The 26,313-nt window shown below is 43.6% G+C and overlaps 1 protein-coding gene across 1 annotated transcript in view; it reads left to right on the top strand.

Annotated features, from left to right (window-relative positions):
* Positions 1-26,313, top strand: part of TRAF3IP3 (TRAF3 interacting protein 3) — a 77,896-nt gene that overhangs the window by 5,126 nt on the left and 46,457 nt on the right. Inside the window, exons 2-4 of the mRNA XM_075335634.1 lie at positions 5,972-6,364; positions 9,560-9,683; positions 14,663-14,726. Of these exons, the coding sequence (XP_075191749.1) occupies positions 6,029-6,364; positions 9,560-9,683; positions 14,663-14,726 (524 nt within the window). The 5' untranslated portion in view covers positions 5,972-6,028. The remainder of the gene's footprint in view (positions 1-5,971; positions 6,365-9,559; positions 9,684-14,662; positions 14,727-26,313) is intronic.

Below are 26,313 nucleotides of genomic sequence, written 5' to 3'. Positions count from 1 at the left end.
TTAGGCGCTTCCCAGAAAAATGAGAGAGAAAATATGCGAGCATATTGAGCACCGAACGATACTCTATTGAGTATCGGGGTGCTCGAGACGTTTGGTACTCGATCGAGTATCGTGCAATGGTAGATTTTCTGTCCTGTATATTCTTCCTGTTACAATTTTTCGGATGCCCCTAATAGGAGGGTCGGGGAGAGAGAGAAATTTCATCCCCGGCCCCCTTTTTAGGGGCTTCTGGAAAAATGCTTGAGTTTCCCATTGATTTCCATTATGCTTGTTACTCGAGTAGAGCCCATCGCTCATCACTGGTAAGGTCACCTGAGGTGAAGGCGACCCCTGTACTGTGTCTTGATGGGCAATGTTAGGACTGCATTGTTGCTGAGTGCGATATATCATGATGCTGAAAAGCAGCTGGCATGTCACAGTACAACACTGGCAGTGTGGAGCCAATGCAAGAGAAGAATGGCAGGGATGCGCTCCGGAACTCTGCCGGAGCACCATACCTTACAAGTTTGAAAGATTGGGAAGAATAACTTGCACACAGAATGCTACAGCTATTATTTTTTTAACTCTAAAGGCCGCTTTACACGCTACAATTTATCTGACGATATATCGTCGGGGTCACGGTTTTTGTGATGCACTTCCGTCATCGTTAGCGATGTCGTTGCGTGTGACACCTACGTGCAACTCCGAATGATCATAAATAGGGTGAAAATCGTTGATTGTTGACACGTCGTTCAGTTTCACAATATTGTTCGTCGTTTGGAACGCAGCAGACATATTGCTACGTTTGACACCCTGCCAATGACGAACAACACCCACACGACCGCCTTGGTCAAACAACATATCGCTGAACGATGTAGTGTCGTTTGTGAAATGTGTACGTGTGACCGCTACAAAACGACCTATGAGTGATCTCAGCAAATCATAACAACGATCTGGGCGTATCACATCGCCATATCATTGTGTGTAAAGCAGCCTTTAGCCCTTTTAACCTCAACCAATCTGCTCATGCAAGTTTGGTATCACTATAATCATATTGGCCTGGAAAATGACGTTTTTACTGCACAATGATCTTCAGAAAAACAAAACGTAAAAAAAAGATGTATATGCACACAGCGACCACTGAGTATAGCGACATAAGACTTAACATATGCTCTGCAATGCCGTTTTGACACTGCTGTGCATTATGTTCATTTTATGGGGTGCTTTAATGCCATTTTTCTAAAAGATGGTGTGCACATACCAGGATTTTTTTTACACCACACCTCATAGTTAGAGGGGTTTTCTTTTACTGTTTTTCAGTACATTATATGGTAAAGTGATTGCTCTCATTCAAAACTACAAATCGTCCTGCAGTAAACAAGCTCTGAAACAACTATGTCGACGGAAGTATAAAAAGATATGCTTTAGAAAAAGATGAGTAAAATATTAAAATGCAAGAATGAAAACTTTGAGAACATAAAGTGTAATAAATGACAGTAAATATAGAAGCATTCAATGTTCTCATTTCTGGCTATGTGCACTATGCTTTTGATGAGGTTCCTAAGGTATTACATGACAGAACGGTGCTTAGTGAACATGGGCAGTAACATGCATTGTATAAAGGAGACAGGCACGGGCTCCTGAACGTATGACAAGAGGAGACATGTATCTGTTACACCTACGTGTCTGCATCCAATCAGCACATGACCTGCCCAAAAACACTTTATGGTCTCAGGGATGCAGACACAACACAAAGTAGTGAGACGTTTTCCTGACAGAAAGCTCTAGCGACTCACTACGTACTTGGAAGTATGTGCTTGTTTTATGTTTTCATTCAAAACTTCCTCAGGGCGACAGAAGGAGGAAGGTAAGGACTGGTTTTCCCACAATTACTACTCCCTTGCTAGAAGGCGGCAATACATCCTTGCAGGTTATGTGTTTGTAGGTTACCTCACGGAAACTTTGATATGGTTGCTGAATGTGAGGGTAGGGTTATGGTAAATGTTCTAGGATACAGTGCACACAAGAAAATCCACAGGAGTTTTCATACACTCCTGTTAAAATGCCAGGTTTTGTTGGAGTACCCTTTGAATTTTTGACAGCATTCAGTCTTTGGTAGGAGTCCATCAGCATAGCGCATCTAGAATTGGCAAACATTGTCCACTCTTCCTTCCAGTAGCGCCCAAATCTGTCAGATTGTGAGGACATCTCCTGGGTACAGCGCCCTCTTCAGGTCACACACAGATTTTCAACTGGATCCAGGTCTGGGCTCTGGTAGGGCCATTTTATAAGTTTAATCCTCTTCTGGCGAAGCCATTGTTTTGTTGATTTGGAGGATCGTTGTGCTGAAAGGTGAAATTTCTCTTCAGCTTTTTATCAGAGGCCTGAAGGTCTTCTTGAAAAATTGGAAATCCTAAATATAATTAAAACATGTATATAATTTTATTGTAATAAAAAAAAATTAAAATACAAGCATATATAAGATATTAGGCAAGGTGTCATTAAAATACTGGGAGCACCATCCAACAGTTATAGTAAAATATTTCTGAGATCTGTAGAAAGTAGAAAAATGAAACGGTGGCAGAATGGAAGATAAAGAGATAGAAGGTAAGAAAAATAATAAGTAGATGGTAAAGTTATCCGAATACAGACCAATAATGGCTACAGCAAAAAAATAAATTGCGCTATAGACTAAGGGGTACTTTGCACACTACGACATCGCACCTGCGATGTCGGTGGGGTCAAATTGAAAGTGACGCACTTCCGGCGTCGCTCTCGACATCGTAGTGTGTAAAGCCTAGATGATACGATTAACGAGCGCAAAAGCGTCGTAATCGTATCATCGGTATAGCATCGGCGTAATCCATAATTACCTTGCTGCGACGGTCCGATGTTGTTCCTCGTTCCTGCGGCAGCACACATCGCTGTGTGTGAAGTCGCAGGAGCGAGGAACATCTGCTACCTGCGTCCCGGCCGCCAATGCGGAAGGAAGGAGGTGGGCGGGATGTTTACATCCTGCTCCTCTTCGCCCCTCCGCTGCTATTGGCCGCCTGTCGTGTGACGTCGCTATGACGCCGCACGACCCGCCCCCTTAATAAGGAGGCGGGTCGCCGGCCAGAGCGATGTCGCAGGACAGGTGAGTGCATGTGAAGCTGGCGTAGCGATAATGTTCGCTACGCCAGCTATCACCATGATATCGCATCTGCGACGGAGGCGGGGACTATCGCACTCGGCATCGCAGCATTAGCTTGAAATGTCGTAGTGTGCAAAGTACCTTTAAGTATGTAGGCAATATGTACATTATAATGCCCCAGATACATAGCCATAGAAAAATATTATAAAGAGTGACCAAATAGTGTGAATACCAAGTATTCCCAATAGTAGGGTATCAATCGTCATTTATTTATTTATATTTTTATTTATCTTATTGATTTATTTTAAACACAAATAGAGTGCTATTAATTCCATAGCGCTTTATAGACATGATCACCACTGTCCCCATTGAGGCTTACAATCTATATTCCCTATCAGTATGTCTTTGAAGTGGGGGGAACTGGAGTACCTGGAGGAAACCCACACAAACACGAGAACATACAAACTCCTTGCAGATGTTGTCCTTGCTGGGATTTAAACCCAGGACCCCAGAGCTGCAAAACAACAGTGCTAATCACTAAACCCCCAGACCTGCTAGTGATGACCTGAATGATGGTAGCCCCCAGACATGCATTTCACCTTGCTTCCTCTGAGGACAAGTGTCTTTAGTACTTAGTAGAGCTTTTTGGGCTGCTGTGACCTGTTGCAAACATGATGCATAGTTAGACAACAGCTTTTGGCAGTGTTCCTGAGGAATCTCAGCCCATTCCTTCAGGGCAATGGCCTCTAGCTCACTAATATTAGTGTGTCAAAAGAGTGGTCCAAAAAGTGAAGAGAAAAAATATTTGCCTTACGCAAATAAGGAAAAAGTTGAAAAAAAGATAGGGCAGCCACTGAATGTTCATAGACATATCGCTGGAAGCAAAGTTAATGTAACACTGGCTACACTACTGGACATTTCGAGGAAAGCTGTCACCGGATGACACTAGATTCCTAAGGAGGCAGGTGGTCAAAAACCTTCAAATGACTACAACAAGATTTTGTGTCAACAGGCATTGTGGTTTTAGCCTGCACAGTACCCTGAAGGTCTCCTTGACAGACAAACTCTGCTACTGACCACAAAAAAGCACAAGAATTGTCAGCTCCAATATGCAGAAAACCATAAAAATAAAGCAAGCTTTACACGCTACAACAAATCTAACGATGTGTCGGCGGGGTCACGTCGTAAGTGACGCACATCCAGCATCGTTAGTGTTGTAGCGTGTGACAGCTATGTGCGATTGCGATTGAATGTAAAACCGTTCATCGCATACACGTCGTTCATTTCCTTAAAATTGCACGTCGGGTTGTTCAATGTTCCCGAGGTACCACACATCGCAGTGTGTGACACCCCGGGAACGATGAACAGATCTTACCTGCGTCCCGCGGCTCCCGCTGGCAATGCGGAAGGAAAGAAGTGGACGGGATGTTTACGTCCCGCTCATCTCCGCCCCTCCGCTTCTATTGGCCGGCTGCCGCGTGACGTCGCTGTGACGCCGAACATCCCTCCCACTCCAGGAAGTCGATGTTCGCCGCCCACATCGAGGTGGTATGGAAAGGTAAGTACGTGTGACGGGAAATAATCGTTTGTGCGACACGGTCAACAAATTGAACGTGCCGCACATACGATGGGGGCGGGTACGATCGCATACGATATCGTATGTGATATCGTAAGGTGTAAAGCAGCCTTAAGCCACAGTAGTTGTAGGATTCTGTTCTGTGGAGCAGTGGAAAAAAACTAGAACTTTTCATGCCAGTGGCTTAGCAGTATGGCTGAAGAAGGAAGAATGAATCATAGGCTGGCAAGAACCTAGTGCCTACAGAGAAGAATGGTATTGGGTTTGTGATGCTGTGTGGCTTTTTTTTTATTTCTAGCACTGGTAACTTGCAGTTTGAGGGGGCAAAATGGATTCACTCAAGTGTCAGGAAATCCTAGGGAAAAACATCATGTCTTCTGTGAGGAAACTGAAGCATCTTGGTCATCATCTTGGATTTTCCAAAAAGACTATGACCTCAAACATATCTCAAAGTCCACCAACGCTTGGTTTAAGGAAAAGTATTGGAAAATTAGGCAGTGGTTGTAACAGTTGTCTGACTTGAACCCCATAGAAAATCTTTGGTGGAATATGAAGAATGCGGTTACAGCAAGAATAATAGTGAACTGTAGTCCATTGCCCATGAGGAATTAATCTAAGATTCCTCAGGAACACTGCCAGATGCTGGTGCCTGGCTATAAATCAAATGTATATCAGGTTATAACAGCCAAAGGTGCTCAACTAAGAACTAAAGGCACTTGTTGTGTAGGGGTAGAGTAATTCTGAGTCCGCAGTAGTCATTAAAAGTGGCATTATGTGATAAATTTAGAGAAACCACTTGTGATATCAGTTGTGTTGAGCTTTTTATATCGTTCTAGTTTGATTCATTTTGCTAATAAAACTAAGTTAACTGCAACTGTATATGGGTTGTCTACTTCAATGGAGCGGAAAGGCTAGTGACCAAAACCTATGGGCAAGTGTGGTGCTACTTCTCTTTCCTAATACTGTACATATCCTTTAAATTCACATTTGTGTTAGATATTATTATTATTATTATTATTATTATTATTGTAATAATAACTCAGGTTGCTGCACTATTTTTGTCTTCAAAAATGACAGAAAATTGTTTGCCCCCATAATAAGGTCCATCAGGATCCATTGTAGGTGTCATGGCTTCAGTATGTACTGATGCTTTAATGCTAAGGTGAAAAGCACCAAAAATGAAGGTCAATAAAATAAAAAATACTAATGCTAGTAAGTAGTACATAGCAGCTTTATTTCAGTATGGGTGACTTTACATTAATTATTGCAATTTTTTCTTTTAGGCTCAAGTCTTCATTTAGTAAATAAAATCACACTGATGATCTACACGCAGTATAACCATGGTTATTACAAATGAAAAGTCCCCAGTTCGGCAGAAACTAGATATTGAGACGTATGAAGACAAGTATGACAGAAGACTTGAATTCCATGAAACCTTGAGAAATCGCCATAATACAACTTCTTGTCGCCAGGACAATCCCTGCTGGTGCAAAGGAGAAGAGAGACAATCCCCTAGAGAGCAGGAGTTTTTTAAGAGACGTCATCTTTGGACTAATGAATTAGGAGATAAACGAGTAAGATCTCCCCCCAATTCAAGGAAGTCTGTTACACATTCTTACATGAGACAAAATGTGATGAAAGGCGAGAGCAAAGATGAAGTGACCACAAGTTGTCAGGTACGGTCATTGTTTGAAGTGAATCAAGTGCCAAAAGAACATATATGGATCTATGGGTTATAGTTGTACATAAAGGAGTGTTTAGGAATCACAATATTGATGGCCTATCATTAGTGTTTATATTCACTCCATTTTTCGTGAACGTCATCTACAGAATGTCGCAATGCAGAATATTTCAGCATTGTGTACCTGACTTCAACTATGTGATAGAAAAAAGAAATGGCCGCACATCCAAAATTCATAAGTGTATCTAATGCCACTAGGTAAAAAATTAAATACCTGAACATGAGGTTCTTGGTTTAACATTCTGATCAGACTGTATGAAGCCCACTGCCACGTCACGGCGAACCTCTGAGAGGGTCCCTAACTCTGACGCCTTTAATGTGGAACCGTGTGCCAACCACAGGTGCAGCGACAATGCACCAGCAGGGCAGGTGGCCTGGTCTCACAACACCCATGCTGCAAGGCTGAGTCCCCATGACTCCAGGCCCCACCGCTACACTGACACAAAACCACAACAACAATGGCTGCCACACAGCACAAATACCCTGGGAAGGGAGCAGATTAACTCACCTTACACTTACTTTTTTCTACCACATTGTACCTGACTTCAATGGGCAATGCTGCCATACCCTGTACTGCTGCCATGAAGAAATGGGCATGACAGTAGGAAAAGCAATGTGGTTATTGAAGAGGTTGTAGCTATGATTCCTTCAAGGAGCCGATAAGTGAGGTACTAAGAATTGGATTGCCACTCCTCTCACATTAATAGCCTATTTTATCAGTAACCATCAATATTCCAGTCTCAATAAGCCCTTTAAATAGTGGGGGGGGGGTTTCTCCCAGTATCTTTTTTTTAATGCCACTGGTTCAAGTTTAGATAACAAGAAGAAGTCCATGGAATATTATATTTTTTTTCTGATTCCATGTTAGTCCACTTGTTTGTTTGGCTCAAAAAACTGAGCAAAAACAGCAGTGACTTTGCCCCAAAAAATCTGTGTGAAACTACTGTAAAGTATAGCATTCTAGAATATATTTGAGTGTTTTTTACTCTTCAAGGCCTTATGGGGGTATTGAAAAGCATAAAGATGAAGTATATCCTCAGTTTTGGTGTAGAAGAGATGGGGAGAAAGGTGAGCTATCACGGCTCCTCCTCTTTTTTTTCGCTGCAGCAGTGATTCCCCACCACTACGTCTCCAATATATCCATTGCCAAACTGCATTTTAACAAATGCTATTTTTGGTCCTAACTGATTGAGACTGTTTTGTTTTTAGAGAACCAGTTCTAGGAAATATTTTTGGATGTACAATCTTGTGGCTTTCATGGGCTGTTTTTTTTTTTTTTCTCATTTGAAGCCACTGTGGAAAAAACTCATCTTAACAACTAATAAAACTTGCCCATTATGCTATAGAGCAGTTATGAAAAACAGCAGGATAGCTTAAAGGGAACCTGTCACCGTTTTTTCGGCCTATAAGCTGCAGCCACCACCTTTGGGCTCATTATATACAGCATTCTAACATGCTGTATATAATGAGCCCAGGCCGATGTGTAGAACATAAAAAACACTTTATAATACTCCCCTAACGGTCACGCTGCGGTGGAGTTTGGCCATATGGACGTCTCAATTTTCCATTGCCTCTTCTTTTGTCCATCTTCATCCTCCTTCAGAAGCCTGTGTGCATGACGCGTCTATGTCATACACACTCGCCAGTCCCGCGCAGGCGCACTACAATACTTTGATCTGCTCTAATCAAGGCAGATTAAAGTGCGCCTGCGCAGGACCTCAATGCCGGCGAGTGTGGATGATGTAGATGCGTCATGCACCCCGGCTACAAAAGAAGGAGGACGAAGATGGCCGAATGAGGCAGCGCCGGACAACGGAGATGCCCATATGGCCCAACTCCACTTCAGCTCGACCATTAGGTGAGTATTATAAAGTGTTTTTTATGTTCTACACAGCGGCCTTGACTCTTATATACAGCATGTTAGAATGCTGTATATAAGAGCCCACTGGTGGTGGCCACAGCTTATAGGCCGAAAAAACGGTCACATGTTCCCTTTAAATTGCACTTTAAACTACAAACTAAATTTTGCTTTTGTTTCTAGAACACTAAGGGGTACTTTGCACGTTGCGACATCGCTACTGCGATCTTGTCGGGGTCAAATCGAAAGTGACGCACATCCGTGTAAAGCCTAGAAGCACTGATTAAACGATCGCAAAATCATCGAAAATCGGTGATCTGTGTAGTGTTGGTCATTTCCATAATTTCGCTGCAGCGACAGGTATGATGTTGTTCCTTGTTCTTGCGGCAGCACACATCGCTGTGTATGAAGCCGCAGGAGCGAGGAACATCTCCTTACCGGCGTCCCGCCTGCAATGAAGAATGAAGGAGGTGGGCGGAATGTTTACGTCCTGCTCATCTCCGCCCCTCCGCTTCTATTGGCCGCCTGCCGTGTGACGTCGCTGTGACGCCGCATGACCCGCCCCCTTAGGAAGGAGGCGGGTCGCCGGCCAGAGCGACGTCGCAGGGCAGGTAAGTGCTTGTGAAGCTGCCGTAGCGATAATGTTCGCTACGGTAGCTATCACAAGATATTGCATGTGCGACGGGGCGGGGACTATTGCGCTCGGCATCGCTACAATCGGCTAGCAATGTCGCAGCGTGCAAAGTACCCCTAAAAGTTTCTACTTTTTTTTGGCTGTAGAGTTTTTCCAGGTGAAAAACCTTAAAGATTTTGCAGAAAAACAAACAAAAAAAACCTCATATCAATAAATTGTAAGAAAAGCACAATTGTAGCAACAGAGAGGGAATCATTATGCTCTTACTTTGTGTTTAATCAGTGAAGTCATTTTCTGCTGATAAATCTAAGAAACCTGATGAATTAAGTCCAAGAAGGGTTGGTGACATTTTCTAAACACTAAAGAAGATAATATCAATATTAGAACTATACTATTTTCCTGTGCTAAGTATAAAAATGATCTCCTATCAATATGAAAGGAGACCATTTATTGAACTTTGACGGTACCACCGCTGAGAATCACAGGAACGAGGCTCTGCAGAATCCCATCTGTATGGAGCTCCACTCCAAGCATTCTCTGAGGGACTGACAGAGACAACCAGTTTATTCCTTGTATGAAAGAGAAAGCGGTATTAAAACAGTAATTTTTTTTTGTTTCATTTATATTCATCTATGCAGATATCCTGGCATCATAACCGCTCCAAGACATATCCTTTTGACAGTAGAATTGCATTATCAGAGCCCGGTTTGGAACCTATTCACAGTAAAACCCAAAAGAATGATGTAACCGTGAGAGAAAGAGGTGAGAAGATAATCGCTCCGCATTACCCACATTTTCCCTACATATTGGGATTCAAAATTTTGTAGCACAGAAAAAATTAATGATTTGGCATTATACCCTACAGTACTTATCTCTGCAGAAACGAAGACTTCTGCAAGTTGAATTGAGCATTTTGCTGACCACATATGATATATAGTGTTGGATCCACATATATATTTTTTAGTATATTTGTAGTGATTACCCACCCATGAGAGATACATTCATGGTTTTTTTTTATTTAAATAGGTCCTACTGTTCATAACTTCATAACACATCATTGTTAGGAATTCTTCGTCTGTTTTGTCAAAAGCAATTCATTTCGGGAACAAAATTTTCCAGGACTTTTGAAACCAAGCCGTGGTGAAATTTCAGGTTTGCTTAGGACAATTGTCCTGTTGGAAAGTCCAATGATACTCCAGCTTCAGCTTCCTCACAGAAAGCTTGATGTATTCTCCTGGAGCCTCTCTGCACCTCTATGGGAGCCCTATTATGGCTCTGTACAACATGGAACTGTAATGCGACCATGTGCATGAAGTCTTACTCTGCTGTACAGTAACCACTGCACAGTGAGAAATGTCTCACTAAGGCCCCTTCACACGTTCAGATCCATGTGGCCATCTATGTCTACATATGTCATTCGTGTTTCATCTGTGTGCCGTCCAGTTGACATCTGTTTGACACGTACCGGAAATAAAACACATGACGCCGAAATTAATGGTTTTTTATGTGTTAAAAAATACGGTATGTCACACAAAATAGTTAAAAAAAAAAAATTCCCACATGTCTACTTTACATCAGCGCAATTTTTGAAACATCATTTTTTTTTGTTAGGAATTTAGAAGGGTTCAAAGTTCATCAGCAATTTCTCATTTTTTCCATCAGAATTTACAAAACCATTTTTTTAGAGACCACATCACCTTGGAAGTGACTTTGAGAGGCCTAGGTGACAGAAAATACCCAAAAGTGATACATTCTAAAAATTGCACACTTCAAACTACTCAGAACCACATTCAAGAAGTTTATTAACCCTTTAGATGCTTCTCAGGAACTAAGAAATGTGGAAGGAAAGAAAAAATCAAAACTTTACTTTTTCCCACAGAAATATTATTTTAGTCCCAAATTTTGCATTTTCATAAGGGTCACAAGAGAAAATGCACCATGCAAGTTCTCCTGAGTACAACGATTTCTCATATGTGGTAAAAATGTACTGTTTTGGTGCACAGCAGGGCTTGAAAGGGATAGAGCGCCTTTTGAATTTTAGATTGCAAAATTGTCTGGAATAGATAGTGGATGCCACGTTGCATTTGGAGAGCCCCTGATGTGCCTAAACAGTGGATATCTCCTACAAGTGACTCCATTTTGGAAACTATGCTCAAGGACTTTATCTAGATGTTTGGTGAGCACTGAAAATAAACCCCAGGTGCTACACAGAATTTTATGACATTGAGCCGTGAAAATGAAAAAGTTAATGGACAATTTGTTGTGCAATTTCTGCTGAGTACGCTAATACCCCATATGTGGTCGGAAACTACTTTTGTGGGACAGTACAAAGTGATGAAGGGATGGAGTGCCGTATTTGCGTCCAGATATATTTGGAATGGTTTCTGGCTGCCATGTCACATTGGCAGAGCCCCTGAGGTACCAGAACAGCAGAAATCCCCCACAAGAGATCCCATTTTACAAACTGCACCCCTCAATGAATTTATCCAGGGAGCAATGAGCCTATTAATACTACAGGTGTCTCACAAAAATGTATACTATTGGGCGGTGAAGAAAAAATAATTACATTTTTACCACTTAAAAGTTTTTTTAACCCCAAATTTTCAATAGTGGAATAGGTAAAAAAAAAAATAAATCCATATTGTGTTACACAATTTCTCCTAAACGTGACAGTACCCGACATGTGACTGTAGAGTTCTGCTTGCCAAGTCACTAAGTGCTTGAACAGAAGAAATCTCCTCAAGTGACCAAATTTTGGAAATTACACACCCATCTGGGAGTTCAAAGGGACTCCCTCTGCCTTATTACAGTGACTTTTCCTTTGGGAATTTTATCTGAATTATGTTTTTCAGAGATTTACATATAATCCTCGATGTAAGCACTTAGCGTATAGCACAGGATAAATGTGAGCCATACTGTACTGCGATCTTTGGGAGGCAGAATTAACAAATCAGCAGCAGTTGAAGAATTGGCTTTATTTATTTATTTGTTTATTTATTTATTATGCCGTTCATCTTACGGTATAAGTGATTAGTCAGCTTTATTCTGCAGGTCAGTGCAATTACAGCAATACCAGGTTTATATTTTTTTTTTTTTTAGGTCTGGCTACAAACACGATAAAAAACACTTTTTTTTTTACAAAACAATCACCAAATTTTGAAGGCTATAGTTTTTTTATTTGTCTGCCTACAGAGTCATGTGAGGACTTGGTTTTTGTTGGATCAGTTGCAGTTTTTATTGGTACCATTTTGGGTCACGTAGTATTTTCATTATCGGTTTCTGTTTCATTTTTTTTGAGGCAAAATCATGAAGAAACAGAAATTCAGGAATTGATTTTTTTTGTTGTTGTTTTTTTTCTTTTTTTTTTTTTCATGCCGTTCACCGTGTCACAAAATAGATTAGTCTTCTGGTCAGTACAATTAAAGTGATACCACATTTATTATAGTGTTTTTGGTTTTGCCGCTTTTACACCATGAACTATTTCATAGAAATAAAATTAGTTTTTCCATTGCTGTATTGTATGGCACCTTGTTTTAGTGCCGGACAATATGACGTTTTTAGCTGTACTTTTTTTATTTTCATATGACTTTTTCATCGCGTTTTATTCCACTTTTTTGTCACCTCTATGATGAAAAGACATTAATTGTGCTACACTTTTTTTTCTACCGTGTTCACTGAAGGGGCTAACTAGTGTGACAGTTTTATAGCTCGGGTTATTATGGACGTGGCAATACCAAATATGTGTACTTTTTTCTTTATTCTTTTTACATAAATATACATATTGGAATAATTAAAAAAAAATGTTCTTTATTTTATGTTTTGTTTTTTTTTTCCTTATTTTCTTGTATGCATTTCATTCTGGCCCATGTCACAGAGATGGCAAATGGATGTCACTCGTGTGCTGTTCATGTTTTTCACAGATCCATTGATTTCTATTGGCTCTTGTCATCTGTACTGATGATAAAAAACGGACATGTCTCTCTGTGGATCACATGGTCCATGTGAAAATCAACACAGATTTGAATGAGTATGCATGTGAAAACATCTCGTCTCCACTACATGTGAAAACAAACACCAATGTACTGGGCATGTGAAGGGGATAGCTAAAGTATAAGGGCTTAACTATTCTTTTTTAGGTACTTGTTTAGCTGGCTTGCTAGAGAATCAGCTACAGGGAGAAAATGAAGTTTTATTTTCCCTATGGCTAATCACTTCCAGTCATTGGGGCAGTGCAGGGAGCTGTTACAGTCCTAGTGTGCACGGTTATAATCACTCGTCGTACATTGATTGTTAGTGACTCGACCCAGGGCTATGGGGCACTTGGTCCCGGGCCGTATATGTATGGGGACAGTTCACTGGGTGGCCGTTGCCCAGTTCCGTGACCCTGGGGGTCACTTGAAAGGGGTTATTTACAGGGGAGAAATAATAAAGTTTTTTGTCGTGACGCCACTTGCGGCTAGGTAGATGGAGCTGCCGCTGCACAGTGTCTCACCACTGGGGCTGATGTTAATGGCAGCCTGGATGTTGGGCCCTCCGCAAGTAGGGCTGGGGCCCCAGGTGGTAGGTGATGGAGTTAGGTGTGGAAAGAAGGTAGGCCACACAAGGGATTGCAGTGTAACTGGGTTCTTTACTCACAGTAGTTAGATGGTTGGTACCCGAAGGAAGGCTGGTCCTCACTACTGGTCGGCTTAGTCCCAGTGTCGGTTTGGTGACCTGGTGACTTCTTTCCCCTGCACCCTTCACTAATTGGTGGGTCCTTGTGACTTGGAGTGTCTGGGGGTCCCCTCCTGGTAGTTGCTCAGTCTTTTGTCCATACAGCTGGCAGTTTGAACCCTGTAGGATCGGTGTTCCATTCCGGTCCCTGGTTCTCCCGTCACTGCTGGTGCCCCCGGACTTTACGGTCAGTGAGGTCCTGGATGGTCCCCTAACTGTGCAGATTTTATCAGGTCTTCCTGGAGCGTTTGCCTGACCTAGGGCTCTGTACCCCGTCGGTGCTATGGTTACAAGAGTACTCCACCGTACTCCTTCGGCAAACAGACGCCTGCGCTTAACAGGTCACTGCTACGCACTCCCGTCAGGACGGTCACGTCCGTCTCCTCTCACTTCCACTTACTGACTGTCTGACCCCTCATTCCTGGTTGTCGTGTAGTGGACTGGATCGGCTCCACCCCTAGGTGGCCATCCATTGGGTCCAACTCTAGTCTGTCATCAGTCCTTGGGGAAGGGAAAAACTGTGATTAAATATGTGTTTTGGTGTTACTGACACTGGTCTTCCAGGTCCCTGGGGGTAGGCCCTGCATCTTTTAGAGGATGCAGTACCTTGTAGCTCTTGATGGCTTCAGGGGCGCTACATTAGACTGCTCTGCAGCATGTATATACAGTGTGTGCCTGCAGAGCAGACTAGTAATGAATGTGCAGTAATGACAGCATGCTCATTGTGAAGTGAGCAATGACTGTTATAGCTCTCTGCTGTATTTACTCTATTCACATTCTCTCTGCAGCTGCTTCTCCAGTAAGCTGGCTACACAGGATTTAAAACCTATTATTGATCTGCAGATTAACCCTATATCTGCAGGTAAATAGGATTTCTGGACATGACCTGATTCTTTTAAAATATAATGTAATCAAATGTATGGGATAGAGTCTTTCTCTAAAGACATACTTACATCCTAGAGATAAAAATGCAGCAATGTATAAGATTTACCAGGAGATATTAACATTATTTGTCTATTCCTTAACAGGGGTTCAAACAATTCAGGAAACACCAACAATCTGTTTAAAGAAGGACTCTAGCCAACAAACCGAGTGAGTAGTTTTGCCATAGAAAATGTTTGCGGGCGTTTTGACTAACATAATTTTTTTTACATTGTTTTGTACTTGTTGCATCGTCACAAATCATTAAAGATGTTATATGTAAAAGTTAGCTCAGAACATAGTGACATTTTATATAGCTGATTATGGCATGGTTTCTTACATCTCTTAAATTTGAATAAAGACTCCCCACACTCGTAATTCCAACGTAATCCAATAGTGAATAAAGACTCCCCCACACTTCCTCGTTCACCAGTTTAATTATTAAAAATAAATCCTTAAAGTTTTGACGTAATTCAATGGTGTAATGTCCCAAGACGTCCATCGAATACTATGGAGCCTTGTTCTGAGCATTTGAGGAAGAGACCCCATAGGTCACTCTCGGTCAGCGGATGGCATGGAATGTATCACAAGCGTGAGAAATTTTGTGCCTGCCACTGGCCACAAGTGACCTATGGAGCCTGGTTCTCAGAACGAGGCTCCATAGCATTCAATGGGTATCATGGACATTAAACCATTGGATAATGTTGTAACTTTGAGGATTTTTTAAAAATAATAATTTGGTGAATGAAGGAGTGTTGGGTTGTCTTTAGTCAAATAAATTATTTTTTTTCCTGTGTGTGTTTAAGTGTACACTTAGTGGGTTAGTAATAGGGGTGTCCATTCACAGCTGACATCAATCCCAAAAGTACTACCCCAATTGCCCGGGCCGGCGTCAGCACCCAGGGATCTTTTTTCAGCTCCCGGGAAGATTTTCAGGGACCACAATGCTCGGGTCGGCAGCCACTCTTTGCTGGCTGCTGACCCTTTAAACTGGCACTTAGTGTGTGATCACGCACATGCAGCATTCACTACTTCACGTGCATTGTAGGAAAGAGTTAATCTGTGGGCGGAGTTAGCGCTCAATGCGCTCCCATCCCACAGATAAACAGGAGCGACAGCCAGCATCCCTAGAGCTGTATGCCCCTCCAGTAATGTCTGTGCCCCAGTAATGTGAATGCGCCCCAAAAATGTGTATGCCCCCCTAGTAACATGTCCCTCCAGTAATGTGTATACCCCCCAGTAACTTGTATGCTCCCCAGTAATGTGTATGCCCCCATATGCTGCAGCCCCCAGCTGTCTGCTTTTTTATTTTTATTTTGTTCATAGCAGTGTACAGGCATTTTCTGAATGCTGAGAAGCTTGTTAATTGCCTGCGCTGCAGCCTTTTAACAAACTTTATAAGTATACGAACAGCACCCGAACTCTGACAAGGACTTCCGTGAAACGTCAGTGTTCAAGTTCGAGCCCCGGACACCCGGGGTCCGGTACAAACGCCGAACTTTACAGTTCGGGTTCACTTATCAATACTAACAGATTAAATTTCCTGTGCACCCAGGTGCCAAATGTCACCCTTGTGACAATTATGCAATGAGCAGGCACTGCTAAAATATATAATCTGTGTTAGTGTGACGCCCCTGGACTATTCAGGTCGTCACTGGGTACTGCACAAACTGTCCCACCCATGCAGTATTCAACCCCCCATGGTTCTGGGTCTCTATCCTGCGGTGCTGCCTTCATCAGCATTCACAAATTCTAGATACACTTTGCACCACACCTGTGAATCACACCAGTTGGCTGCTTAAGCAGGAATAGGGCCGCCCACCTAGGGGTCAGACAGGGAAGTGGGAGGTGTTGAGGTCAATCAGTTGAGGACTGACCCTCGAGCTGTGAGGAGCTCTGAGGGAGCTGGGAGTTGGAGATCCCAGGGGAGAGGAAAACTAGGTCGCAGACGGTGGTCTGGAACTAGAGGAGTCGGACCCCCAGTCACAGGGGATTGAGGCTAGGTGCCTGGAACCCATTGAGGAGGACGGCTGGCAGCCTGGTCCTAACACCAGTTCGGGACCGAAAGCACGACGGGGTACACGGACCCTAGGTCGGGGAGAAGCTTCAGGCAACCCGGCAATTAACCTGAGGAGAACAGAGCCTTTATGGACTGATCCCACAAGCTCCAAAATCGGGGCACTAGCGCAACGAGGAGGATAGGGCTTTCCTAGCAAGTAGCCCACTGAAATCCCAAGCGTGAGCCCTGAGTGCAGGCTCCTCCACTTAGCCACAGTGTGGAGTGGGGCCCAGATAGTTCCAAGCTACCGGACTACACCGGATAATGTAAAACTTAGTGCCAGGAGGCAGGTTACAGACCACCCACAGCACTGCAGGGGACGGGACGCGGACACGCTCCCCTTGAGAGGCAGCGGCATTCAGAGAGTTGGCTTACACTGTTGTCATTGTCTGCTTAATTGCTGAGTGAGTACCCAACTGACCCCCTGCACTGCGTCCCCGCATCATCATCCAGAGTCCCAGGGCCTACCCCTACCCGTGGAGGGCAATGCCACCTAGCTGCCCCACTCCATCACCCCGGGTACTCCCAACGGCAGCGGCAGTACTCCCAATTACCACACACCACGGGTGGCGTCACGAACTAAACCAAATCCCCTGTAAATACTCCCTTTTACATTTGAGTGTGGCCCCTGAGCCCCCGGATTTTGAAACCCTCGAGCCACGAACGAACACCATTCCTGGACCCGAGTAGTTTGATCCGCTGCTGGGGCGGCACACCTCAAAAACGTTGGCATCACAAACAGGATACGAACTGGGCCCAGTAACCTGGGTGACGTGCGCCTTGAAAAGCAAAACTGCATGTCAAAAGTCACGTTCCCGCCATTTTCCGCCATCTTTGGCACCAAAAAGCTATCTTCTGGGCCATAAGCGCATGAAGCCGAAGCCCCGCCTTTCGTCCTGAGAATTTGCCCAGAACCGAAAGTTCCCAGAGGGCCTCAGCGCAGAAGTGAGTGGCTGGTGAAAACCGAGGCGGCATGATGGGATGTAACAGCGTAAGTGGAGCAGGGACGCCAGGACTCTGCCATAACGTTCCTGGGTACCGCAGAGGCAAGATGGCGGCTGCACGAGACTGGTCACCGGAGCGCGCTGCTCCTGGGACCGCGACCTGGATCGAGCAAGAAACTTAACAGCTCTGCAGGAGGATGCGGACGCAGTTCCTCTTTATCCTGAACCACTGGAGGGAAGAGATGAGGAGCCTGGCAATGGCGGTGCAAGCCCGTGAGATTGAAGTCCCACGTGAGGAGCGAGTAAGCAGCTACCCAGCCCTGGTTGATCCGGCCTATATGGCTGCGGGGTCCGGTCTGCCCCTCTTCGATGCAAGCGCTCCGCCACCGTCACCCTCGTCCTCGGCAGACGTCGAGCTGCCTATCCCAACATCAGCAGCGGAACCTTCAGACCCCATTTACCAAGAGCAAGCTGCAGCAGAGCTTCCGACTCAACCACCCGATCAGGCCACGGCAGCGGCTACCCCAGCACCGGCCCGACCAGACTTGGCCGCATCACCGGGCCCGTACCTTGATACGGAGCACCTGGACTCTGCACCCCCGGCTGCGGAGCAGTCGGTCCCTTTTCCCATTGTGGCGGAGGCAGAACCTGAGGAGCTGCCAGCTCGGCCATTGCGTGGCATAGCAGAGGCTGCTGGGGCCGCAGGAGTCCATCTCCGAGAGCTACCAGTGAGGCAGGCGAGGCCGAACGCTGATGCCCCTTACTGGGAAAGTAAGTGCTCCTTGGGATGTTTAAAGTTTTAGAAATCTTTTTGCAACCAAGTCCGGCTGTAAACATCTCCACAACAGTATCACTGACCTGCCTGTTGTGTTCCTTGGTCTTCATGATTCTATCTGTGCTTTAAACAGAGACTGTCACAGAGCAGGTGCATTTATATGGAGACTTGATTACACACAGGTGGATTATATTTATCATTATCAGTCATTTAGGACAACATTGGATCATTCAGAGATCCTCAATGAACTTCTGGAGTGAGTTTGCTGCACTGAAAGTAAACGGGACGAATAATATGGCACATATTTTAAAAAAAGTTTAAAATAAGCAATACATTTCGTTCAACTTCACAATTGTGTCCCACTTGTTGATTCTTCACTAATGTTAAAATTTTTATCTTTATGTTTGAAGCCTGAAATGTTGAAAAATTCAAGGGAGCCAAATACTTTCGCAAGGCACTGTATCTCATTAGAGAAATCTACTCTTCTCCTCCTTGACTTATCATTTACTCTCAATTCAGGAGTAGAATCCATCTTCAGTGAATTTAAATTTTACCACTACTGAGATATGACATGACAGTTGGCACTCAGAGTTTTATGGCAAATTGTAACTGTTTCAGGAAAACTTACAGATAATAGTGCTGAAAAACAGAAGCGCTGATAGGGTTTTACCAGATAAGTACAGGTTAATATATAGATAAATACACTCACCAAAAATGGTTGTGAAGGGTCACAACCACCGTAGATAGCATAGGATAATGGTGACTGCCGCGGCCCCACGTGCAGAAGTCTTCAGTGTAGGAGGAGAAAAAGGGGTTAAACCCGCGCAATCCGCCAAATAAGATGTAGAGATGTTGATAGTTTAATCACTCTTTTATTCCATAGGTCTACGCGTTTCAAGGTGCAGGGACCTCTTCCTCAGGACCAGAAAATCAACATCAATATGTTGATTTTCTGGTCCTGAGGAAGAGGTCCCTGCACCTTGAAACGCGTAGACCTATGGAATAAAAGAGTGATTAAACTATCAACATCTCTACATCTTATTTGGCGGATTGCGCGGGTTTAACCCCTTTTTCTCCTCCTACACTGAAGACTTCAGGAAAACTTACAGCAGAATGTCTGTGCCTACCTCTAGTTGATCCCTCATAATCCAGTCCAAATGGAATTTTAAAAGCACAATCTGTCTTCTATTTTGATAGTGGGAAAATCTGTCTTCACTGAAAACAGATTTTACAGATTTCACCTATGTATTGAAAGTGAAATATCAATCCAGGAGTAGAGATGGGCGAACCCGCAGATGTTCGGACTCGGTGAGTCTGGCTGGACTTGATAAAAGATGTAGCAGAGCCAGGATTGTCGTGGGATGTTGTGTCTGTGGATTACATCTGACCTGCAGGGTGTTCTGGGGGTTAAGAAATTGGAGAAAGATGATGTTTTATTTTTTAAAGAAAAAAAAACCAAACAGATTTTTCTGTGTATTTTGTGTTTATTTCTTTTTACTTACAGGGTTAGTAATGGAGAGCTTTCAGAGACTCCTCCCTATTACTAACCTTGATCTTTATGACTGCTGTGATTTTTTTTGACAAATCACAGCTGTCATAAAGTTCTTATCCCCTTATATTACCCCAATTGCCACCGCACACGGGGAATTAGGAGGAGCTGGGTTAAATGGGTAAAGCATCGGAATTGTCGTATCTAATGGATGCGACAATAGTGGGCGGCTGCAGGCTGCTATTTTTAGGTTGGGTGGGGGGAGGGAAATAACCATGGGACTCCTCAGCCTGAAAATACCAGCCCCCAGCTGTCGGATTTATCTTGGCTGGGTATTAAAATTGGAGGGCACCGCATGCAATTTTTTAAAATGTACACAGCTGGAGGCTGCAGTCTGCAGCCGTCTGCTTTATCTGTGCTGGGCATCAATATATGGAGGACCCTACACCATTTTTTTTTTCTTCAATTATTTATTTTTTCATTCCACAACTAATCAATTTTGCTAACCTTTTTTTAAAATTTTTATCAGGGTAGACAAACCTGAATAGTAACACAGACTTCCCAGAAAAGTCTGTTTTCGGGGTATATGCATGGACGCTAGGTGTCTGGTACAAAACCCGAACTTTACAGTTTGGGCTCGGCCATCAGTATCCAATAGCAGAAAGAAGCAGATTTATCTGACAAGAAACAATCATGACCAAAAGCCTTGGCGCCATTGAACATTTTTTTTTTTTAAAAATTAAGTATTTCTCCCACAAAAATTTTGCAATTACACATTTTTTGTCTTACACGTTTATTTCCTTTGTGTGTATTGGAACAACACAAAAAAACAAAAACAAAAAAAAGCCAAATTAGACATAATTTCACAGAAAACACCAGAAAAGGACCGGACCCTCAACTTGTATACCCTTTGGAATAAATAACTGCAATCAATTGTTTCCTATAACCATCAACAAGTTTCTTACACCTCTCAACTGAAATTTTGTACCACTTTTATTTCGCAAACTGCTCCATGTCTCTCATATTTGAAAGCGTCTTCTCCCAAACAGCAATTTTAAGATTTCTCCACGGATATTGAATGGGATTTAGATGCGGACTCATTGCTGGCTACTTCAGAACTCTCCAGAATTTTGTTTCCATTCATTTCTGGGTGCTTCTTGAAGTATATTTTGAGTCATTGTCCTGCTGGAAGACCCATGTTTTCCGACACTGGGTACTACTTTGCCACCCAAAATCCCAAAATCCTTTGCTGATCTACAGATTTCATGAAGCCTTGCATACAGACAAGGCACTACTGCCAGAGGCAGTAAAGTAACCACAAAACATCCTTGAACCTCCAACATATTTGACTGTAGGCACTGTGTTCTTTTCTTTGTAGGCCTCATTATGTTTTCGGTAAACAGTAGAATGATGTGCTTTATCAAAAAACTCCATTTTGGTCTCATCTGTCCACAAGATGCTTTCCCAGAACGATTTTGGCTTACTTAAGTACATTTTGGCAAATTGTTGTCTAGATTTTTTTTGTGTTCCTGTGTCAGTAGTGGGGTCCTCCTAGGTCTTCTGCCATAGCATTTCATTTCAAACTATCTTTCAACTGTTGAAGGATAGTTTGCACCAGTGCTTTTTTGGTAAGAAAATATTAGCTGGTACGCATCTCTGAGACGAGGAGCGGGGGGGGGGGGAGGGTGCTGTTAGGCGCCGGCAGCCAAAATTGAGGAGTTGAGGAGGGGGGTGTGGGGAGGGAGGATCTGTCAGCTGGCGGACAAGTTTGAGGAGTGGGAGGGAGTGCTGTCGTGCTGCCGGTAGATCCTGTGCACGGTTTGCTACATACTACATACAGTACTGTATGCTGGAGAGAGAGGCAGGGGGTGCAGAACTACAAGGCTCAGCATACTCCATCCACTAGTGTATGCAGGAGAGGCAGGGGGAGCAGAACTACAAGGCTCAGCATACTCCATCCACTAGTGTATGCAGGAGAGAGAGGCAGGGGGAGCAGAACTACAAGGCTCAGCATACTCCATCCACTAGTGTATGCAGGAGATCAGACAGCAGCTGCTGAACTACAAAGCTCAGCATCCTTCAGCCAAGACTGTATGTAGGAGTTTTTTGCCCAAAAACGTAAAATGTAAAAAAAAAAAAATGACGTGGGCTTTGCCATATTTTTGTATGCTAGCCAGGTACAGCAGGCAGGTACGGGCTGCTCCCAACCCCCAGCTGCCTATTTGTACCCGGCTGACAACCAAAAATATAGGGAAGCCCTCTTTTTAATTATTTCATGAAATAATTTAAGAAAAAAAAAATGACGTGGGCTTCGCACAAATTTTGTTTCCAGCCAGGTACAACTAGGCAGCTGGGGATTGGAATCCGCAGCGCAGAGTGCCCAAGCTTTCTGGGCACCCCTGCTGCGAATTGCAGTCCGCAGCCTCCCCAGAAAATGGCGCTTTCATAGAAGCGCCATATTCTGGTGCTGTATCCAACTCTTCTAGCGGCCCTGGAGCTGGGTGGCTCGCTGGGTAATAAGGGGTAAGGGCCAGCTGTATATTATCAACTGGCCCTAAGCCCGAAATTTATGGTGTCACGCCAATATTTCATAGTTTCATAGTTTCATAGTTTTTAAGGTTGAAGGAAGACTCTAAGTCCATCTAGTTCAACCCATAGCCTAACATGTTGATCCAGAGGAAGGCAAAAAAACCCCAATGTGTCAAATAAGCTCCAATGGGGAAAAAAATTCCTTCCCTGACTCCACATACGGCAATCAGACTAGTTCCCTGGATCAACACCCTGTCATAAAATCTAATATACATAACTGGTAATATTATATTTTTCAAGAAAGGCGTCCAGGCTCTGCTTAAATGTTAGTAGTGAATCACTCATTACAACACCATGCGGCAGAGAGTTCCATATTCTCAATGCTCATACAGTAAAGAATCCTTGTCTGTGATTATGATTAAACCTTCTTTCCTCGAGACGTAGCGGATGCTCCCGTGTTCCAGTCGCAGGCCTAGGTGTAAAGAGATCTTTGGAAAGGTCTCTGTACTGTCCCCTCATATGTTTATACATTGTGATTAGATCCCCCCTAAGCCTTTGTTTTTCCAAACTAAATAACCCCAAGTTTAATAACCTGTCTTGGTATTGCAGCCCAGCCATTCCTCTAATAATCTTGGTCGCTCTTCTATCTACCTGTAATATTATGCTATTTATAACCTTCTATACTTTTGCTATCAAGAAAAGCATCCATTCCTCTCTTAAATTCATTCAGTGAGTTGGCCATCACCACTTCCTCAGGAAGAGCGTTCCAGAGCCTCACTGCTCTTACCGTGAAGAACCCTCTTCTATGCTGATGTAGGAATTTTCTTTCCTCCAATCGAAGAGAATGCCCCCTTGTTCTTGTCATAGTCCTTGGTACAAACAGATCATGGGAGAGATCTCTATATGGCCCTCTGATATATTTGTACATATTTATTAGGTCTCCCCTAAGTCTTCTCTTTTCTACAGTAAATAGACCTAATTTTGATAACCTTTCCGTGTATTGTAATGCACCCACTCCATTTATTATTTTAGTAGCCCACCTCTGAACCCTTTCAAGTTCAATAATGTCTTTTTTGAGCACCGGCGCCCAAAATTGCACACAATACTCCAAGTGTGGTCTGACGAGTGATTTGTACAGAGGGAGATTAATGTTTTCATCTCGTGCCCCCAGACCTCTTCTAATGCATCCCATCACCCTATTTGCTTTGGTGGCTGCTGCCTGACACTGGGCACTCCAATTTAGATTCTTATTGACTAAGATGCCTAAGTCTTTTTCCATGTCTGATTTCCCCAGCGGTTTCCCATTTAGTAAGTAATCGTAGCATCTGTTTCTCCTTCCCATGTGCATAACCTTACACTTATCTGTGTTAAACCTCATTTGCCATTTTTCAGCCCAATTCTCCAATTTACTCAAATCCATCTGTAGTTGCAAACTGTCCTCCTTTGTGTTAACTACCTTACATAGTTTTGTATCATCTGCAAATACTGATATTTTACTGTGTAAACCATCCACCAGATCATTAATAAATATATTAAATAGTAGGGGGCCCAATACAGACCCCTGTGGCACCCCACTAGTAACCCTGGCCCAATCTGAGTATGCGCCATTAATAACCACTCTTTGTTTTCTACCACTAAGCCAGCTACCTACCCATCTACACACATTTTCCCCGAGCCCAAGCTTTCTCATTTTACTTAGCAGTCTTTTATGTGGGACAGTGTCAAATGCTTTACCAAAGTCGAGATAAATGACATCCAATGATTCTCCTCGGTCCATGTGAGAGCTTACATCCTCATAGAAGCTGATCAGGTTAGTTTGACAGGAGCGATCCTTCATAAATCCATGTTGATATGGAGTTAAACAATTATTAACATTGAGACATTCCATAATAGCATCCCTTAAAAACCCTTCAAACATTTTACCCACAACAGATGTTAAGCTTACCGGCCTATAGTTTCCAGGTTCCCTTTTACACCCTTTTTTGAATATTGGTACCACATTTGCTAGCCGCCAATCCAGTGGAACAGACCCAGTTTCTATAGAGTCTTTATAGAGTCATGGCCACCATAAATTTCTTGTAAAGATAAAAAAAAAACACAAGACAGAGAAAATATTTTTATTAGAAATAAAACACAACACAATTAGTGACTCCATCCTTATTGAAATAAAGAACCCCCCCTCTGCAGTAATCCTGGGTCAAGGGTCCCGCGCTGTCCAATCCGGATTCAATATCATCTGATCGGTTTGCTGGAAGGCAAAGTGATCAGATGATGTGTCAGGCTCAAGGACATGAATCACATGACACATCAGCTGATTGTATAAAAGCCGGTTATACAATCAGCTGATGCATCAGTGCAAAAAAAAAAAACTACTCACCTGTCTGCAAAATCCCGGGACACGACTGATCGCTCCAGGAGCCGCTGGTAATCAGCTGCTGCAGTCACCTCAGAGCATCACCTGATCGCTTAATCAGCTGGGTGGTAAAAAGCCGGCCCCACCGCTGGACTTAGACTGTCAGCTGATTTCGTAGCGTGACTGCATCACCTGATTACCGGCAGGTCCTGAAGCCGATCACACGTGTCCCAGGAGGCTGCAGACCGGTAAGTGTTAGATTTTTTTTACTAGTGTTCCCGCTTAGCAGCTGGGAGCGGACATGGCGCCGGTGGTAGCATGGGGAAGCAGGGGGGGATGAGCACTGGGGGACGGGGGGGATGAGCACTGGGGGACGGGGGGGATGAGCACTGGGGGACGGGGGGGTGAGCACTGGGGGGTGGGGGGGTGAGCACTGGGGGACGGGGGGGGGGCGAGCACTTGGGAACCCGATCGCCGGCGGCAGGAGCAGCACAGTGATTACAGGGCAGGTGGGAGTGAGCGGAGGTCGGTGGGGGGGTTTGAATCGGACGACGGGGGGCAACGGAGGTCGGGGGGGGAGTGGAAGACAGCACAGGGGATCAAATACCTTACCGGATGGCGGCAGATCGGGGTGACCAGCCGTGACCTCGATCTTCAGCGTCTATAAACATCTTGAAGAGGGCGGGCACCCACCGCCCCTCCACATCTGATTGGAGGGATAGCGTCACATGGATGCTAGCTCCAATCAGATCGGAGGGGGGAGAGACACAGAGGTCACCCCGCTCCAGCCAATATCTGATGATGTAGCAAATTTACAAATTAGCCATGTGGACAGAGCCAGAGGAATTATCCTCAGCACTCTTCAGATTTTCCGGTCCGCTGTACCGACGCGTACCACCGCAAAAAAAGCACTGGTTTGCACTGACACTGATGCACTCTGAGCCTGCAGGACAGTTTGAATTTCTTTGGAACTTGATTGGGGCTGCTTATCCACCATCCGGACTATCCTGTGTTGCAAACTTTCATTAGTTTTGCGCACCAAGGACAAAAGAACACCAAGATCTCTGGAGATGGACTTGTAACTTTGAGATTGTTGACATTTTTCAACAATTGTGGTTCTCAAGTCTTCAGACAGTTCTCTTCTCCTCAGCTTAGTATAACACACAATGCAAGGATTAAGTCAACTTTTCCCCTTTATATCTGGTTTCAGGTGTGATTTTAATATAGCCCTCACATGTTATTTGCCACAGGTGAGTTTGAATGAGCATCACATGCTTGAAACAAAAATGTTTACCCACAATTTTGTAAAAGTGCCAACAATTTTGTCCGGCTTATTTTTGGGGTTTTGTGTGAAATTATGTCCATTTTGCCTTTTTTTTCTGTTTTTTGTTTTGTTCCAATATATTCAAAAGAAATAAACGTATAATAAAGCATGTGTAGTTGCAAAAATTTTCTGGGAGAAATACTTCATTTCCAGAACAATTTCAAGGGTGCACTTTTGACCACAAAAGTTGCTTATTTTCATGTGTACTATTGATTTCTGAAATAAAAAAAATAACATTTCAATTATTCTTCAAGTGCTTTTGAATGGGGAACAAATTTTGAAATG

Source organism: Anomaloglossus baeobatrachus, chromosome 2 (assembly GCF_048569485.1).
Source record: "Anomaloglossus baeobatrachus isolate aAnoBae1 chromosome 2, aAnoBae1.hap1, whole genome shotgun sequence".
Taxonomy (NCBI): domain Eukaryota; kingdom Metazoa; phylum Chordata; class Amphibia; order Anura; family Aromobatidae; genus Anomaloglossus; species Anomaloglossus baeobatrachus.
Note: the sequence above shows the minus strand (reverse complement) of the source record. Positions and strands in the feature narration are given on the sequence as shown.